Source organism: Homarus americanus, unplaced genomic scaffold (assembly GCF_018991925.1).
Source record: "Homarus americanus isolate GMGI-L3 unplaced genomic scaffold, GMGI_Hamer_2.0 scaffold51476, whole genome shotgun sequence".
In the NCBI taxonomy this organism is placed as follows: Eukaryota; Metazoa; Arthropoda; class Malacostraca; order Decapoda; family Nephropidae; genus Homarus; species Homarus americanus.
The window spans coordinates 2973097-2990558 of NW_024736148.1; the positions used below are offsets into that span (position 1 = coordinate 2973097).

At 40.0% G+C, this 17462-nt stretch overlaps 1 protein-coding gene across 4 annotated transcripts in view; it reads right to left on the minus strand.

Moving 5' to 3' along the window:
• The window catches only part of LOC121872047 (facilitated trehalose transporter Tret1-like), a 66441-nt gene extending 49250 nt beyond the window's left edge, over positions 1-17191 (minus strand). Inside the window, exons 1-2 of one of the 4 annotated variants that reach the window (XM_042374713.1) lie at positions 17114-17191; positions 16317-16822 (exon numbers count right to left, since the gene is read on the minus strand). In XM_042374713.1, coding sequence (XP_042230647.1) covers positions 16317-16418 — 102 coding nt within the window. In that variant the 5' untranslated portion in view covers positions 16419-16822; positions 17114-17191. Of the gene's footprint in view, positions 1-16302 lie in introns of all 4 variants that reach the window. The other 3 variants (XM_042374712.1, XM_042374711.1, XM_042374714.1) reach the window with 3 other exon arrangements.
• Positions 17192-17462: the final 271 nt, after the last annotated feature.

A 17462-nucleotide genomic window follows, 5' to 3' on the forward strand; every position in this document is an offset into this window, starting at 1 on the left:
GTTATATGTTGACTTAGGAAACAGTCCTGGATCGTCTCGAGAAAATCCTCTGATTCTGAGTTACCCGTAAGGTCAGTCCAATCTATTTGGCCAAGGTTAAAGTCGCCTACTATACAGACTTTGTTGTGTATGGAAGCCCTGTGCATTTCATCCCAGATAAGTCGCTCATTGACGCTATCAAGATTGGGGGTCTATATATTACTCCTGTGATTAATTTTTCCCGACCGTCGCTTAATTCTATCCAAATTGTTTCTGTATTCCGCTCAGTTTTTATTTCCTTATTTATTTCACACTTCAGATTATCCCAAACATAGATTGCTGCTCCGCCTCCTTTCCTGGTCTGCCTATCGGTATGGAACAATTTGTAATCCGCAATTTGGTATTCGGCCGGCAACTCACGTGAGTCTAGGTTGATCCATGTTTCAGTGAATGCTATTATATCGCTTTTTTCGGTACATACCAAGGCCCTAATATCATCCATTTTGTTTCTCATACTTCTACTGTTCGCGTAGTAGACATTTAAGTTAGTCGTGTTCTGAGTCCTCCCTTTACCGCGTTTAGTTTTAAACTCCTCGTCTAATTTAGTTTTGTCATCATTCCTAACACTATTTCTGTAATCTTTCCCCGGTTAACCCGCTCCCACCAGTCTCCTCCACCCCTGCATTTATATGTCCTCTAGCAGTTTACCAGATATCTTTTGACTGCTCCCTCTAGAGCCCCAGCCAGGGTTGCTACCCATCCCCAGACAGGTGCACCCCATCCCTAGCATAAAGGTCCTTCTGCCATAGAAGGTCCCAGTTGTCAATGAATGGGACTGATATTGACTTGCAATATCTGAAACACAGTCGTTGACACCAACTGCCCTGACAACCATTCACTGCCAACTCTCCTTCTAGGGCAGGACATATGATAGGGATCCCTCCTTAGTTCTAATATTTATCTCCATGGCTGCCTTGAACTTATCAAGAAGCTCCTAGCTCCTACACCGGCCAATATCATTGCCTCCTGCACTGAGGCAGATAAAGGGTTTGCTCCCATTACCAGACAAGATATTGCCCATCCTGTCAATTATAGCCCCCGCCCCCGCTCCTGGCAAACACACCCTCATCCTATTTTTGTTTTTACCACAAAAGGCCCTGTCCATGTACCTTACCTGTGAGTCACTAACAATTAAAGTTTTTATACCTTCCTTGTCATCCCTGTCCCTGACTGTACTAACGTCCAATTCGTCTATCAAGGGTCTGAAGGGGTTGGTACACTTAGCTGTTGTTGTCCTTGTTGTCGTATCCTTGGTGTACTTCTTCACCACCAGCTTGGTCCTCCCATTACTCACAACTTTCCACTCGCTTGATTTTTCGTCAGACACTGGCTTTACGCGTCCAGCCTCTCCTTTTAACTTCGCCAGCTCTTTCCTTAATTTCAGGTTCTCCAACGTGGCCCTCTCAATTTCTAACTTGGCCCTCGCCAATTCTTCAATGGACCACTCCAGTTTGGTCAACAAACTCTCATACCCAAGACCACACATAGCACTGGCCATATCTGATAATTATCCCTCCGGAGCTAACCCTGCCGTGACCTTTCCCCTAGTGAGGTCAGAACACAACGGCAGGGCTTGGGATCAGTTCTATAAAAAGTTTTCTTAGTAATTTTCAGGCATTTGTCTATGAAAGATCTAGGGTATTTAAGGTTTGAGCCAATATTATAGATATATTTATATTCCTCATCAATGAATTCCGGACTGCAAATTCTCAAAGCACGTAAAAACATTGTTGAAAATACTGACTTCTTAACTCTATTATGGTGGGCAGAATAATAATGAATGTATGAACACACATTAGTAGGTTTTCTATAAATACTGAACTTAAAAGTGTTACATATTCTGTGTATCAGACAGTCTAGGAATGGCAATTTACAGTCTTGTTCTAATTCCACAGTGAATTTGATCGAGGGGGCTAAGTTGTTAAGTTGTGGCAGGAAAGCTTTTAGGTCCTCATTACATGGCCAGAGACATAATACATCATCAACATATCTAAACCAGACTGCTGAAGGTGGTAAAATATTACTTAATAGTTTCTTTTCAAAGAATTCCATATATAGGTTGCTTAATACAGGCGAGAGTGGATTACCCATTGCCATACCAAATTTTTGAGCATAATATTCTCCATTGAATTCAAATTTACAATCCTTAATACATAGTTTGATGAGTTCTATGAAGTCGTCTTTCGAGACGGGCAATGAAATATGTATATATATTGTTAGTCTCTATGTTTTATATGTAACATGCTTCCATGTTGTTCCATATTATTCCTGTAATGATGTGTTATATATACTATTATATAATCTAGTCACCTTACCCTGTGCTGTTAAGGTTTTAACTGTTATTATTTGTTCAAGTCCATCATATTTCTTCATTTAGTATTGTAACAAGCACTTTTTGTTTCTTCTAACGACCACCAGCACTGTTAAACAACCCATAGTTTCACTGGCTGGTAGCATTGGCGGTGGAGGGGGGCCAACCTCATATAGTAGTCACCTGGCAGGCCTCTCCATACAGTGTACCTTTAGACTAACATAACTAATATTTAACATTTAACATTTAACATTTAACATTGAACTAACATCTTAGTAAAAAAAAAAAAAAATGTGACTACCCTCCCAGCTACACAAGGACCTGGGCGGGCTCACTAACTCAAAAATATATATAAAATATATATATATATATATATATATATATATATATATATATATATATATATATATATATATATATATATATATATATATATATATATATATATATATATATATATATATATATTAATAATATTAATAATAATAATGTGATTACCCTCTCAGCTATATCAGCCAGGAAGAAGTAATTGAACCACCTCCTGCCTCAATATACACATTTCTACATAAAACATTACTAGAGGAATAAAGATGAGAGTGACCAACCAGCTCCACTAAGAACCTGGCAGGCCTCTCCATACAGTGTACCTTTAGACTAACACAACTAACACTTAACTAACACCAAAAAAAAATGTGACTACCCTCCCAGTTACACAAGGACCTGGGCGGGCTCACTAACTCCAACAATAACAAAAATAATAATAATAAGCAGCATTATATAAATAAACCAATATTAATACAAAGGTCTGACGACCCAAGGGAGCAGAACAAAGACAAAACACCAGTAAGAAAGATGAAGCGATCTGGTTGAGCCCAGATTCTTTCTACTCCTACTGTATTTCAGTTTCACCACTTTTTCTTCAATTCCTAATAATCTTCTTTCACCTCTTAACTAATGACTTCGTATCGTATCGAGGGCAGTCCAGTCCTCTTGTCATTCAGTTCACGTTCTTTTGAGTGACTCCCGTTACCTGTTACTTATACTTTAAATTTATTTCTGTGTGTTCCTGTCGACACCAATGTGGTATATCTATGTGAGTACCTATTCATATCTCTTATGTGTCCATCAGTGTTTGCTTAGGTACAATTAAGTAATGCAATGTTGTTTCACCATAGTTAATTTCAGTGTTAGTTTTTATATGTTTATGCAGTGTTAACGTAATCCAATACCTTATTTTTATTCTTTTGATGCTTTAGTATCATTTGTGTCTTAAAGGTTTCAATAGTGAATCAATTTGATGTGACAGCCTACAAGGCGCTTTATTGTGTTAATATTTAATTTAATTAAATTCTTAAAGGTTTACTTTATTTATTTTTATTCCCTTTTAATTTACTTCACTTTTTTTTGTTTGGTTATGCCTACAACCTGGATATTTAAGTAAATTAAGAGACGGCGTAACAGTTTTGGCGACCTTTTTACACTTGTGATATTTTTTCTAAGCACGCTGATGGATTTGTTTTGAGGCATGGTAGGACTAACAATGGTAATTTTGTGCGTAATAATTTTGTGCATGACAGGAGGAGCTGGACTCGTTCGCCACCTAATGGGGCGTCCAAATTTTCTAATTTACTTATAGTTTCTGTGGAAAGCCGGGTCATAAGGCGGATTTTTGTTGGACAAGGCTGCAGCCAAATAAGGTGAAGCACGAGAGCGTGCAGTTTCGGTTCTCGCCGCACGAGACTTTGATCTTTTCCAGGAGAGTTTTGTGAAGGACCCAAACGTTGGTACCTTTCGTCCCTTTTTGTCACAAGGCACGGTAGAAGTTGATGGTGTCGAAACACCAGTCACTATTTTGAGAGACTCGGGTTGTCTCCAAACTCTCATCAAAGAGGGTGTTGTTGCCGCGAGGAAGACTGACAAATACGTCGTTTTGGGCTCCCTTTGGGGACAAGGTGCAGCTCCTTTGGTTTTTCAGGGATAGCTAACGTAGCCTGCGTGCACGAGCTGCCTGTTTTAGTGCGTATCAAGTCTCCTCGTTGCTAGAGTGAACCTCATACTCGGTAACGATTTGCTGCAACAACTTGAAGATGATATGCCAGGTATTTTCCCTTTGTGTGCTGTGACTCGTTCTATGTCAATGACTAATGATCATAATGTAACTCCTGATGTAGATGATTCACTTTCCTTAGAAGAACTTTTTGCTAACCCAATTGCTTCCCAAGACATTTCTTCCGCAGTTAATGCTGTGACCGGGAGAGTTGCTTTAATAGCTGCGCAAGAGCAAGACGATTCATTACGGCTCTTGTTTGACCAGGTGTCCGATTCTGCCAATGATTCAGGCCCTACCACAAGATATTTCAGTCAAGATGGTGTTTTGTGCCGCCGCTGGCTCCCACCGACTGTCAGAGGAAGACGCGGATTGGGCGTCTGTCACTCAAATAGTTCTCCCACACACTTACAGACAACATGTTCTAGCTCTGGCCCATGACGGTCGCTTTTCTGGACATCAAGGTGTCCGAAAGACGTTCAACAGGCTGGCCAGAAAGTTCTATTGGCCAGGTATGAGGAGAGATGTTACTAAATATTGTAAGTACTGTCATTTTTGTCAAAAGGTAGGCAAAACCAATCAGGCTATTCCACCTTTTCCACTTGTAAGAGTACCTCACGTGCCTGAGCCCTTTACAACAGTACAGTGTGATATTGTAGGCCCTCTGCCTAAGACTTCTAGTGGGTTTGAATATTTATTTAGTCATTGATACCTCCACTAGGTACTAGCATGCTGTACCTCTTATGAAAGTTACTGCTAAGGCCCTAATATCATTCATTTTGTTTCTCATACTTCTACTGTTCGCTCATCAAGTAAGAGATCCTTAGCACATAGTTAGTGATAGATTGTTAAGTAGTAGTGAAGAGAGCATTGGTGTGTTAAGTTTAGTAGGAGATGTAAGAGAGAAGCTTCTAAGTTGTTGGAGCCTTGCCGCAGACTACTTACAGCAGTAGCAGTCCAAGACTAAGACATGGTACGACAAGCATGCCAGACACAGAGTTCCAGATAGGAGATCAAGTTCTCATTCTCTTGCCGAGACATGGACAGCCGCTCCATGCGAAGTTCAGTGGGCCATATAGAGTGGTGAAGAAGGTAAGCCCCACAAATTATATTTTCTCTACCCCTGACAGGCGTCGACTACAGCGCTTATGTCACGTCAACACCATCAAGCTGGACCACACCCGCCCAGCATCCCCATCTGTTGCCGATTATCCAGTTCCCGTGTGTGCCGTTGACACTTTCTTGGTAGACAGTGAGAAAGACGAGGAAAAAGAAGGGGCAAGTCCACTTGCCCTGTCATCAGGCAGGGTTTGGCAGTCCAACTCCGTGGAGTTGCAGGAGAAGCTACAGCGTCTACCGGACACCAGAGAGCTGACGTGCTGGCCGCCATCCAACAACATCCTCTTGTCTTCCAAGACAGGCCTGGCTGTACCACTGCCGTGGTGCATGATATTGTTGTTAGTTCTGCTAAGCCTATCAAGCAGGCTCCCTACCAGCGAGTGGTGCTCACCAGTCACTCTAGTACCGAAGGACGGCACTCTTCGATTCTGCATCGACTTCCTCAACGTCAACGCCGTCACCAGCAAGAGCAGCTTCCCTCTACCAAGAGTCGACGACTGCATCGAAGCAATCGGGAAAGCCAAGTTCCTCTCTGAGATTGATTGCCTTCGAGGGTTTTGGCAAGTATTAGTGACATTAGGTAAAACCTATAAATTTAATGTTATGCCTTTCGGGCTTTGCAATGCCCCTGCCACCTTTCAAAGGCTGATGTCACAAGTCACGGCCAATTTGCCTGGTTGTGTAGTATATTTAGATGATGTTGTAATTTTTTCTGACACTTGGTCAGACCATTTATGTCAGCTAGACGCTCTCTTCACTGAGTTAGAAAATGTAGGACTTGTTATAAATTTTGCTAAGTCAGAATTTGCTTGTGCTCAACTTTTGTATCTGGGACATGTAATTGGGTTGGAAACTTGCTCCTCCCACAGCAAGGTGTGACACTATTTCTCAGAGGCCTGTAACAAACGACAAGTCCGCAGATTTTTGGGTTGTGTGGGTTATTACCGGAGATATATTTGTAATTTTGCCGAGTTGGCACTACCCCTTACTGATTTGTTGAAGAAGGGTAATATATTTTTGTTGGACTTCAAGGTGTCAGGATTCTTTTCAAAACTTGAAAAATGTATTATGCTCATATCCTATTTTAAGAGCCACTAATTTTTCTAAGCCTTTCAAGCTAGCCTGTGATGCTAGTGATCTGTTATCTAGACCCACAGAATGAACACTTATGTCATATCAAAATTTGTGCAAGAAAAATTTTATTTTATGGGGGAAGTGTTCCGACCGTGTCGTATTTTTCTATTTTTTTTTATAACATGCTTCCATGTTGTTCCATATTGTTCCTGTAATGATGTGTTATATTTACTATTATATAATCTAGTCACCTTACCCTGTGCTATTAAGGTTTCAACTGTTATTATTTGTTCAAGCCCATCTTATTTCTTCATTTAGTATTGTAACGAGCATTCTTTGTTTCTCTAACGACCATATGCATCGTTAAACGACCCATGTTTCACCGGCTGGTCGCATTGGCGGAAGCTGACCCTATATATAGCACTCCACCAGTAGACGGAGGGCAGTTCAGTCCTCTTGTCATTCAGTTCACGTTCTTTTGAGTGACTCCCGTCACCTGTTACTTATACTTTAAATTTATTTCTGTGTTGTTCCTGTCGCCACCAACGTGGTATATCTATGTGAGTACCTATTCATGTCTCTCATATGTCCATCGGTGCTTGCTTAGTTACATTTAAGTAATTCAGTGTTGTTTCACTATAGTTAATTTCAGTGTTAGTTTTTATATGTTTATGCAGTGTTAACGTAATCCAATGCTTTATTTTTATTCTTTTGATGCTTCGATGTTTTAGTATCATTTGTGTCTTAAAGGTTTCGATAGTGAATCAATTTGTTGTGACAGCCTACGAGGCTCTATATTGTGTTAATATTTAATTTAATTAAAAGTTTACTTTATTTATTTTTATTCCCTTTTAATTTCCTTCACCTTTTTTGTCTGGTTACGCCTAGAACCTGGATATTAAAGTAAGTTAAGAGACGGCGTAACAATATATATATATATATATATATATATATATATATATATATATATATATATATATATATATATATATATATATATATATATATATATATATATATATATATATATACTGTACACGAAGTCTCAGACATCAGTATTCGTCTTTAAAATAGCCTGGGATAAAACATGACACAAGTGTGTCAAGAACAATGTAGGAACCTGAAACTGGCCTTGCCTCGGCACGTGCACGTCTAGTTGGTGGCCTTAAGGTGAATAAATATACAAAATCACACACAACAGTTATTCATATACAGTACTCAAGAGACGAAACAAAGTGATGTCAGTAGTGCCTTACACTCCGAGGGTTCCACAGGAATTCGTCCATCGCCTAATTTCCTTAATGATTTAATCATTGCTATGTCACAGACCAACGCGAGGAAGAGCCGTGTCATCTCTCTGTTGTACAGATAGATAGACACACTACACAGCCTTCTCCGTGGTTACATAAAGATGTCTTCATACTCTGCGGTTACATAAGATGTCTTCATACTCCGCGGTTACATAAAGATGTCTTCATACTCTGCGGTTACATAAGATGTCTACATACTCCGCGGTTACATAAAGATGTCTTCATACTCCGTGGTTACATAAAGATGTCTTCATACTCCGCGGTTGCATAAGATGTCTTCATACTCCGTGGTTACATAAAGATGTCTTCATACTCCATGGTTACATAAATATGTCTTCCAGTTCAAAACTGATAATATGTTACATAAATTTATTTGTCAGTGGCCCAAGGTTAAAAATGCTTTGAAAACCTTTGATCTAGATGTATGATAGTTATTTTGTGGGTCCCTTTTTTCTGACCTGACCTGGCTAGTCACGTCACCACCCTTCTCTTTAGCTCCTCTACGTGTGTGTTGGTGTGCGGATTAGTGGATGTCATCATTATGACCTGACCTCATGTTTTTAGGTCACCCTGTATATTTAAGCCTCTCTCTGTCCATGTAATCCAGTTGCCTCTGAAGATGTCTTGAATAAAGACGAAAGCTAAGGTACTCCGTTGTTTCCATTTTCCCGTGTGATTTTATCAAGATTTATCTTATCCACGTTATCCACGGGCGATCGGTCACGTCTCTGTCACGCACTGTTGGCAAATACTGGGCATGTACCGGCTCCTGAATGTACCTGAACCTGCTCCAGTGTTGGTCAAGTCTTCTCTTGAAAGAGCTCACACTCGGTGCCGTCACAACACTCTCTGGTAGATTGTTCCAAGAGTTTCCAACCCTCACTCCGAAAAAGTTTGCCCTCACGGTTTCCTGGACTTGCGGCTTCTTCAATCTTGAGCTGTGACCCCTTGTGGGGCGAGCGTCCGCCAGCTCCAAGTAAGGACACTCAACTGAGTAGTGCCCCCTGAGATGCTTATACACCTCAACTCGGTCCCCCCTTGCCCGTCTGTAGTATAAGCTAGGCAAGTTCAGGCGCTCCAATCTCTCAGGGTAGCTGAGGTGCCGAAGTGCAGGCACCAGTCTGGTGGCCCTCCTTTGAACATTTTCAACCAACTGACAGAATACATCTTCAGAGGCAACTGGATTACATGGACAGAGAGAGGCTTAAATATACAGGGTGACCTTATAAAACATGAGGTCAGGTCATCCACTAATCCCCACACCAACACACACGTAGAGGAGCTTAAGAGAAGGGGGTGACGTGACTAGTCAGGTCAGGTAAAAAATAAGGGACCCACTAAATAACTATCATACATCTAGATCAAAGGTTTTCAAAGCATTTTTAACCTTGGCCCACTGACAAATAAATTTATGTAACATAATATCAGTTTTGAACTGACCATCACTAAGGTTTATTGATTTTAATTCCTTAATCAAACTAGCTTCAACCAATGTGGTATATCTATGTGAGTACCTATTCATGTCTCTTATGTGCCCATCAGTGCTTGCTTAGTTACATTTAAGTAATTCAATGTTGTTTCACGATAGTTAATTTCAGTGTTAGTTATTTTATATGTTTATGCAGTGTTAACGTAATCCTTTTTCGATGTTTTAGGATCATTTGTGTCTTAAAGGTTTCGATAGTGAGTCAATTTGTTGTGACAGCCTACGAGACTCTTTATTGTGTTAGTATTTTATCTAATTAAATTCTTAAAGGTTTACTTTATTTATTTTTATTCCCTTTTGATTTACTTCACTTTTCTTTTTGTTTGATTACGCCTAGAACCTGGATATTAAAGTAAATTAAGAGACGGTGTAACAGTTTTGCCGACCTTGCCAGGATTCACTAACGACCTTTTGACACTTGTGATATTCTTTTTGTGTGTTTTTTTTTATTATTTCTTAACTAGCCATCATGTTTGGAGATAGTGTTAATGTTGGCTTAAGAGAAGACCACGGTGGAGCTAGTCAAGTTAACGTAGCTGAGTCACGTTCAGTGAATGATGAATTACGCCTTCTCGAGTGGCAAATAAAATTGAAAGAAGTTGGAATACGTCAGGCGGAAGCTGAGGCTAAAGCGAAAGAAGCAGATTCAGAAAACTTGCGACTGCGTATACAGCTCGGTCAGAGTAACCCTTCTAGCACCGATGGCCTCACCCCCAGATCTAGTTTTTCTCATTTTGATCCAGCACGTGCTGCTAGGCTAATGCCCACGTTTTCAGAGGAAACAGTTGATAAGTTTTTCATTGCTTTCGAGAGACTTGCTACCACTTTAAAGTGGCCTATAGAGTTTTGGCCCATTTTGCTTCAACAAGCATTTGCAGGTAAGGCTCTGTGTTTTTTCATCTCTTACAGACAGTGACGCTAATGATTATTTATGTGTTAAGGAGGAAGTTGTGAAGGCTTATGCCCTTATTCCTGAAGCGTACAGACAATGCTTTCGTGGCCTCCGTAAGAAGGCAGAGCAGACCCACCTTGAATTTGCTAGGAGTAAGAGAGAGGTATTCTCAAAGTGGTTACACTCCAAGGAAGTGTATAAGTTGGACTCCCTGATTGAGTTAATGCTCACAGAGGAATTTTTGAGAACCATCGACGAAGAGGTTACCTTATACTTGTTAGATAGGGAATTTAGTACTATTGAAGAGGCTGCTAAGCATGCTGATGGATATGTTTTGAGGCATGGTAGGACTAACAATGATGTTATGCCCCCACAGGTTCAAAGGACTTTTAATCCCTCTCTCCACAAAGCGAGACAAGGGAATACTAACAATGGTAATTTTGTGTGTAATAATTTTGTGCATGACAGGAGGAGCTGGACGCGTTCGCCACCTAATGGGGCGTCCAAATTTTCTACATACGCTTGTAGTTACCGTGGAAAGCCAGGTCGTAAGGCAGAGTTTTGTTGGACAAGGCTGCAGCCAAATACGGGCAAACCAGCTATGATTATTACTGAAGAGACGAATACGTCACCAGTCGGAGTGATGCCTGGTTTGAGTAAGGCTGACAGCATGCCAACAGGGTTGATTTCCACAAAAGGTGAAGCACGAGAGAGTGCATTTTCGGTTCTCGCCTCACGAGACTTTGATCTTTTCCAGGAGAGTTTTGGAAGGACCCAGACGTTGGTACCTTTCGTCCCTTTTTGTCACAAGGCACGGTAGAAGTTAATGGTGTCGAAACACACGTCACTATTTTGAGAGACTCGGTTTGTCTCCAAACTCTCATCAAAGAAGGTGATGTTGCAGCGAGGAAGACTGACAAATACGTCGTTTTGGGATCCCTTTGGGGTCAAGGTGTAGCTCTGGTTGTAGTACGTGTCAAGTCTTCTTGTTTTTCAGGGATAGCTAACATAGCCTGCGTGCACGAGCTGCCTGTTGCTGGAGTGGACCTCATACTCGGTAACGATTTGGCGGGAGATCAAATGGGGAACGCAACCCCACCTCCTGTGCTGCGGGAAAGACCAGAGTCTACCACAGAGCTGCAACAACTTGAAGATGATATGCCCGGTGTTTTCCCTTTGTGTGCTGTGACTCGTTCTATGTCAATGACTAATGATCATAATGTAACTCCTGATGTAGATGATTCACTTTACTTAGAAGGACTTTTTGCTAACCCAATTGCTTCCCAAGACATTTCTTCAGCAGTTAATGCTGTGACCGGGAGAGTTGCTTTAATAGCTGTGCAAGAGCAAGACGATTCATTACGCTCTTGTTTGACCAGGTGTCCCATTCTGCTAATGATTCAGGTCCTACCACGAGATATTTCAGTCAAGACGGTGTTTTGTGCCGCCGATGGCTCCCACCGACTATGTCAAAGGAAGACGCGGATTGGGCGTCTATCACTCAAATAGTTCTCCCACACACTTACAGACAACATGTTCTAGCTCTGGCCCATGACGGTCGCTTTTCTGGACATCAAGGTGTCCGAAAGACGTTCAACAGGCTGGCCAGAAAGTTCTATTGGCCAGGTATGAGGAGAGGTGTCACTAAATATTGTAAGTACTTGTAAGTACTGTCATTTTTGTCAAAAGGTAGGCAAAGCCAATCAGGCTATTCCACCTTTTCCACTTGTAAGAGTACCTCACGTACCTGAGCCCTTTACAATAGTACAGTGTGACATTGTAGGCCCTCTGCCTAAAACTTCTAGTGGGTTTGAATATTTATTTACAGTCATTGATACCTCCACTAGGTACTAGCATGCTGTACCTCTTAGGAAAGTTACTGCTAAGGCCCTAATATCTTCCATTTTGTTTCTCATACTTCTACTGTTCGCTCATCAAGTAAGAGATCCTTTGCACATAGTTAGAGATAGATTGTTAGGTAGTAGTGAAGAGAGCATTAGTGTATTAAGTTTAGTAGGAGATGTTAGAGAGAAGCTTCTAAGTTGTTGGAGCCTTGCCGAAGACCACTTACAGCAGTCGCAGTCCAAGACCAAGACATGGTACGACAAGCGTGCCAGACACAGAGAGTTCCAGATAGGATATCAAGTTCTCATTCTCTTGCCGAGACATGGACAGCCGCTCCATGCGAAGTTCAGTGGGCCATATAGAGTGGTGAAGAAGGTAAGCCCCACAAATTATATTATCTCTACCCCTGACAGGCGTCGACTACAGCGCTTATGTCACGTCAACACCATCAAGCTGGACCACACACGCCCAGCATCCCCATCTGTTGCTGACGATCCAGTTCCCGTGTGTGCCTTTGACACTTTCTTGGTAGACGGTGAAAAAGAAGAGAAATAGGAAGGGGCAAGTCCACTCGCCCTGTCATCAGTGAGGGTTTGGCAGTCCAACTCCGTGGAGTTGCAGGAGAAGCTACAGCGTCTACATGGACACTAGAGAGCTGACGTGCTGGCCGCCATCCAACAAGATCCTCCTGTCTTCCAAGACAGGCCTGGCTGTACCACTGCCGTGGTGCATGATATTGACGTTGGCTCTACTAAGCCTATCAAGCAGGCTTCCTATCAGCGAGTGGGGCTCACCAGTCACTTTAGTACCAAAGATGGACGGCACTCTTCGATTCTGCATCGACTTCCGCAACGTCAACGCCGTCACCAGCAAGGACAGCTTACCTCTACCAAGAGTCGACGACTGCATCGAAGCAATCGAGGGTTTTGGCAAGTACCATTGACCCGTCGTGCTACAGACATCTCCAGTTGTGTGACATTAGGTAAGACCTATAAATTTAATGTTATGCCTTTCGGGCTTTGCAATGCCCCTGCCACCTTTCAAAGGCTGATGTCACAAGTCACGGCCAATTTGCCTGGTTGTGTAGTATATTTAGATGATGTAATTTTTTCTGACACTTGGTCAGACCATTTATGTCAGCTAGACGCTCTCTTCACTGAGTTAGAAAATGTAGGACTTGTTATAAACTTTGCTAAGTCAGAATTTGTTTGTGCTCAACTTTTGTATCTGAGACATGTAATTGGGTTGGAAACTTGCTCCTCCCACAGCAAAGTGTGACACTATTTCTCAGATGCCTGTAACAAACGACAAGTCTGCAGATTTTTGGGTTGTGTGGGTTATTAGCGGAGATATATTTGAAATTTTGCCGAGAAGGCACTAGCACTTACTGATTTGTTGAAGGGTAATATTTTTTGTTGGACTTCAAGGTGTCAGGATTCTTTTCAAAACTTGAAAAATGTATTATGCTCAATTGCTCATATCCTATTTTGAGAGCCCCTAATTTTTCTAAGCCTTTCAAGCTAGCCTGTGATGCTAGTGATCTGTTATTTAGACCCACAGAATGAACACTTATGTCATATCAAAATTTGTGCAAGCAAAATTTTATTTTATGGGGGAAGTGTTCCGACCGTGTCGTATTTTTCTATTATTTTTTTTATAACATGCTTCCATGTTGTTCCATATTATTCCTGTAATGATGTGTTATATTTATATATTATATAATCTAGTCACCTTACCCTGTGCTGTTAAGGTTTTAACTGTTATCATTTGTTCAAGCCCATCATATTTCTTCATTTAGTATTGTAACAAGCATTCTTTGTTTCTCTAACGACCATTTGCATCGTTAAACGACCCATGTTTCACCAGCTGGTCGCATTGGCGGGAGCTGAACCTATATATAGCACTCCACCAGTAGACTGAGTTCAGTCCAGTCCTCTTGCCATTCAGTTCACGTTCTTTTGAGTGACACTTGTCACCTGTCACTTATACTTATTTTATTTCTGTGTTGTTCCTGTCCCCACCAATGTGGTATATCTATGTGAGTACTTATTCATATCTTTTATGTGTCCATCAGTGCTTGCTTAGTTACATTTAAGTAATTCAGTGTTGTTTCACTTTAGTTAATTTCAGTGTTAATTATTTTATATGTTTATGCAGTGTTAACATAATCCTGTTTCGATGTTTTAATATCATTTGTGTCTTAAAGGTTTCGATAGTGAATCAATTTGTTGTGACAGCCTACGAGGCTCTTTATTGTGTTAGTATTTTATTTAATTAAATTCTTAAAGGTTTACTTTATTTATTTTTATTCCCTTTTGATTTACTTCACTTTTCTTTTTGTTTGGTTACGCCTAAAACCTGGATATTAAAGTAAATTAAGAGACGGCATAACAATATATATATATATATATATATATATATATATATATATATATATATATATATATATATATATATATATATATATATATATATATATATATATATATATATATATATATATATATATATATATATATATATATATATATATATATATATATATATATATATATATCTTGAAAATGGAAAATGGAAACGGAGTTTCCATTTTCCCGTGTTTATCAAGATTTATCTTATCCACGTTTTCATTGTGATTTACATGAAATATATATATATATATATATATATATATATATATATATATATATATATATATATATATATATATATATATATATATATATATATATATATATATATATATATATTGTATATATATATATATATATATATATATATATATATATATATATATATATATATATATATATATATATGCTGATAACCACAAGGAAAAAGAAAACACGAAGTTCCCAAGCGCTTTCGTGTTGTAGGGGTATCGAGATATTAAAGTTGTCTAGCACTCAGGATGGAAGGAAACTCTAATGTGGTTTTCTTGTATAATATATAAGTTATATGATAGACAGTCTGGTGCTGGAGATGCCGTGTGGTGGGGAGCTGCTCCGTAGAAGACGTTCGGTGAGTAGCTTGTTGAAGGAGGTAGATGTGCAGGAGCTTCGTTAGAGAAGATGTTGCCTGTTGCTGGCCTCCTGGTTGAATGAAATGTTAACAGCGTGGAGCTTGCTGGAGATGTTGCTTGTTCAGGAAAATGGGCAGAATGAGAGTTGGTTGGTGAGGAAGCTCAGAGAAGGACATGCTCGCTGGCGGGAGCGAGGACCGCCAGGCAGGCGGAGGAGAGGGGAGGGTCGCCAGGCAGCGGCAGAGGAGGAGGTGTTGCTTGTTCAAGAAGATTGGTCAGAATGAATCTCAAGGGAGAGACAGAGCTTATATACACCCAGCAGCGGCTATGAGTCATGGTGGGAAAACCCGAGAAGTAGCCGGTGACTAGTTCCGTTGCTAAGATACGGCGGGCATTGGAATGCCGATATGCTTGGTTGCTAAGGAAGACCGTAACAGGTGGTGGCGTGGCTACGCAGTTAGGCAGTTGTAGGGGAGACGTCCACTACAGTGTAATTCACATCTTCAGGGGTGAGTACAGACTTGGGAACTTCGTGTTTTCTTTTTCCTAGTGGTTATCAGCATATACCTGGATCACGCGTACCTACAGTGATTTACTTGCATATATATATATATATATATATATATATATATATATATATATATATATATATATATATATATATATATATATATATATATATATATATATATATATATATATATATATATATATATTGTTGGCCATCCTTTACAAGGTTGTTTCGTAGTAGATGATCGATCATGACATCTCTTATAATGCTCTCAAGTACTTGACTTACTATGCTGGTCAGGCTCATTGGTCTATAAGTATTAATGGAGTGGCGATCGCTCTGCTTGAGTATAGGACTCATAAGTGTGTTTGCTGTATGCTACTATAATGTACACTATCATACTGGGGGAATAAATACGCGTTCCCTCGCTCTTGTCTTTCCATACTGTACACTTACACCTCTCTCCCTCATCACCAAACATTGTTGCGTTTACATTATTTTTTAATTTGTTTTGTAGGTAATTAAAATATCCTTATTATAATTATAATAATAATAATAATAATAATAATAATAATAATAATAATAATGGCCAGCAGCATCACAAAACAACAGTAACATCAGAACTTTTCACTATGGTAACACCTACATAAACTGACTCACTTGTGTGAAGATTCTGCCTTCGTTCTTGTTAATTGTGGCGAGATGAGTGTTGCCCTCCACGGCCACCACCGTCTTCTTGTGCTCGTTCTCTGGCTTGCACATCTTCCTATTTAAAGTCGACACCACAACACGACTTCTTGGGGTGTAACTTAATATTTTCAAGCACTATGAAGCTCTTTTATTGTTATTCTAGTGACAGCCATCCATATATTACTGTATGGATGATGTGTGAGGTTGTGGAAGTATATTTGTACTACAATATTTCTTTTAGAGATTGATTTGTTCAGTTGTCCTCTGAAGTGATACACTTGTATTTGTTGCCAGCTTCATGAATACTGTCTTGGAGTTTGAAATTTCGCTGTATTTTGGTCGGAGAATTATGATACGTTTCAGTGATGTGTTAAATTCTAGCATAAGAAAACATTTTCATTCAGTATTAGTGACACCCAGGAGACGGTCTTGCAGCGGAATAAACTAGTGCTCACCGTGAAGTCGGACACCGGGTACTGAAAGGAACAAGTGAAATATGTTGATCATAGTGTTGCAGTGATATTATTACAGCGATACAGGAGAACTTTGAAGCAGACCAAACTATCCTCAAAGTAAGTGATCCGCTCAGTTGTAATAAATGTGTTAACGATTAAGCGTGAACAAGTACTTTATATTTCGGAGGAACGAGCTTGTCGATATAATAATGCCGTGATGGAGACGAACGTCGAGGAAAAGAAGAACATTTCCTCGCACTATCAACTTCGTCGACGTGATGATATATAAATGAATCAACAGGCATAAGAAACCTCTAGAGCGGGTAGGGAGTCTGGTACGTATTATCGACGTAACCAGGCACGACTGAGGCTCAACACTGACTAGTGAATACTGACACTGTGCAGGGTTGCCAGATGGTTTCAGTTGCTTATGGCCAAAAACACAGGAATAAAAGGCCAAAAAAAGGCCAAATGGTAAAATTGTCTTTAAAAACCTACATACTCTCCAAATTAAACTTAGAAACCTTTAAAAACAACGAAGTAAACACAAAACGTTGAAATATTTCTAAATAAATCAATTTAACAATAATAATAGGCATAAGGTAAAATAACTCGCCTCAATCTTGTTACAGGAACATCGTTATGTCAACTTCTTCTTGTG